The 2,962-nt window shown below is 47.5% G+C and overlaps 1 protein-coding gene across 1 annotated transcript in view; it reads left to right on the top strand.

The window, feature by feature from the left end:
- Positions 1 to 2,232, top strand: part of rhof (ras homolog family member F) — a 17,923-nt gene extending 15,691 nt beyond the window's left edge. Inside the window, exon 5 of the mRNA XM_063210796.1 lies at positions 1,731 to 2,232. Coding sequence (XP_063066866.1) covers positions 1,731 to 1,895 — 165 coding nt within the window. The 3' untranslated portion in view covers positions 1,896 to 2,232. The remainder of the gene's footprint in view (positions 1 to 1,730) is intronic.
- The last annotated feature ends 730 nt before the right edge of the window (positions 2,233 to 2,962 follow it).

The raw sequence follows: 2,962 nt of genomic DNA, 5'->3' as shown, positions 1-2,962 counted from the left end.
TGCATGCGTGCGTGCGTGCGTGCCAGGGGTGGAACTTGAGTTTTTCCCCACCAGTCACGGTAGCAGGTAGATGTCAAAATCTACCAGTCACTCACTCACTGTTTTTACCAGTCAAAGTGACTGGTGGGTTGAAAAATGTACCAGTCACCACTGAAATGTATCCGTCATTGGCAGGTGGACGGGTGCTTATTTCCATCCCTGGTGTGTGCGTGCGTGAAAAGTGCAACAAGGACTACCAAATGTACTGTATGTGTGAACCTGTGACCAGTGGCTGACTTTTCACAAGGAAGGGCTAGCCTTGCGCCATTCCTAGTGGTCAGCATCTCGCTTCACTGTACTAGTATAAATAGCAGAGGAAGAGAGTTCAACTCTGGCTGACTGCATTGCTAAGGTCAACGGGTCCAAGTTCAGCTAAACTTAGAATTCCCTCCCGCCCAATTCATACCCTACAGTGGTAAAGAAAGACCCATGATCCAGCAGTGATATGTGCACACAGTTTGTGTGTGTGTGTCTGTGTGTGTGTGTGTGTGTGTGTGTGTGTGTGTGTGTGTGTGTGTGTGTGTGTGTGTGTGTGTGTGTGTGTGTGTGTGTGTGTGTGTGTGTAGCTCGGGTCTCATCTCATACTCAGGGGAGGGTGTGTGATATGTGCAATCAGTGTGTGTGTGCGTGTGTGTCTGTCTGTGTGTGTGTGTGCTCATTGACAGCTATGGTTGGGCCTGGGACTAAAGGTCAGATTAGACTTCAGCAACTGCGAGCGTGAAAAGTCGCGTGGGAGTGGCCACGAACCAATTTTGTATTCATGCATCTGCGAGCTCTGCGAGGTCCGAGGTCTCGTTGCCAGCCACATTTGAAATTGCGCAATTGGGCTACTTTCACTACATTGTAAGCACTGCGGTCATTATTAAGCAATGTTGCTTTCTATCCCGGTTAGCTAGGTATTTTCACACAAATTGCAAAGGCAATGCAGTGGAATCATTATTTGACATACCCAGTCTGTTTTCACTAGCAGAAAATGCAAGCATGTAAAGACAGTTGATTCTGCCGATGTGTGTTTACATTCGGTGGAGGAACGGTAGTAAAACCGCAGGCATTGTGCCACGAGTGTTCAACTGATGCATTGTTTGTTACTTAGCTTAGCTTCGTGTATTTACACACATTTACACACAAGGCATTAATAAAGTTTTTTAACAGAATACAGCTCTGCTCTCGCAAACTACTGGCATTGCGCTGCCACAAGAACAGAACAAGGAAGTAGCGAGACGACCAATCATAGTGCCTTTTTGTCTGCGTACTCCGCGTCCGTCCGACGGATAGTTAGAATTTTTTCGAGGCGCTAGACGACGGGCGCAGAGCCTCTGAGAGGGGGGCGTGGACTCGCATAGACAGAAAACGGACGGACGCAGATTCTATGCGAGCGAAGCATAAATCTAGCTTAAGTCATCTGAAAGCCACCCCCCCCCCCCCCCCCCCCCCCCCCAAACAATACATACAATGTAATGGGGAGACTCAATCCTGCCCCCCAACCTCTCTCTCTGGGCCGGGACAACTGACCCCTTTTTCCCCCCTTGTCTTTCTTACTGTGTGTGCTGACAAGTGTCTGACAAATGTCTGTGTGTGTGTGTGTGTGTGTGTGTGTGTGTGTGTGTGTGTGTGTGTGTGTGTGTGTGTGTGTGTGTGTGTGTGTGTGTGTGTGTGTGTGTGTGTGTGTGTGTTGCTCTGGTGCGCTGCAGGGGGAGGAGACTCGGCAGCTGATTAACGCCGACCTTTATCTGGAATGTTCGGCCAAGTACCGGGAGAACGTGGAGGACATATTCCGAGAGGCCACCAAGAGAGCGCTGGCCGCCCGCCGCAAGAACAGGCAGAGGAGGAAGAAGAAGATATGCTCCCTCCTCTGAGATCTAAAGAGAACAGGCAGAGGAGGAAGAAGAAGATATGCTCCCTCCTCTGAGATCTAAAGAGAACAGGCAGAGGAGGAAGAAGAAGATATGCTCCCTCCTCTGAGATCTAAGGAGATCACACCAGGACCCCGTTTCTCAAAGGCATCTTTGCTAACAAGTTAGCAACTTAGTAAGTTGGCAATGGGAACTTGCACTGCGACCAAGGAAGTTGCTAACTTGGTTAGCACCGACACTGTCCAGAAACGCACCCCAGGAACCATAGCCTACGGGAAAGAAAACAGAAAACAGGAAATATATTCCCTCCTGTGAAACGATACAATCACAAGGAACTGTACCTCACAGATCCAAAAAAAAAAAAAAAAAAAGGACACCTTTTCTCCAATGCCAAAGAACTCAACATGGTTTGGTTAAGACACGGACACAGACGGACATTACATTGTGCAGATAGCATGTGCCTGTCGACAAACTGTTTGTTGTACCATATGGTACGCTTGTAGGTTATTTTTTGAATGTGTATTGTATTTTTTTTCACGCCTCAGGAGTTTGTGTAAGCGTTTGTGTAAAGACTATTTTTTTTAAATAATGTTCTGCAGTGTTGACAGCCAGGCCCTTCTCGGCCTAGTGTTCTTCAACCAAGACCCTAGTTTTGCTCTTAGTAGCCTATTTTTTTAAACATGGTTTTATACAGCAAATTGGATTTTCAAATGAAGGATCTGAGTCATGTGTTCGGTCACGAGACCTGAGAAGTGGTTAAGCTGCCATGTCACGCTGTGCCTATCAGATGTCTCACACACACAGAGGAGCTCAAAACAGACTCAGAGGAACCAGAGTGCCAAAGACGACTGGGTCAAGGAGGTGGGACCGTATGCAGTAGCCTATGTGTACGTAGCCTATAGCACATCTATAAGACCACCAGACATGCAGTACTGTGTGCACATAGCCTATAACATATCTATAGGACCATCACCACATGCAGTACTGTGTGTACGTAGCCTATAACATATCTATAGGACCATCACCACATGCAGTACTGTGTGTACGTAGCCTATAACATATCTAGGCCT

Source organism: Engraulis encrasicolus, chromosome 11 (assembly GCF_034702125.1).
Source record: "Engraulis encrasicolus isolate BLACKSEA-1 chromosome 11, IST_EnEncr_1.0, whole genome shotgun sequence".
NCBI classification, from domain to species: Eukaryota; Metazoa; Chordata; class Actinopteri; order Clupeiformes; family Engraulidae; genus Engraulis; species Engraulis encrasicolus.
This window is presented reverse-complemented; position numbering and strand designations above follow the sequence as displayed.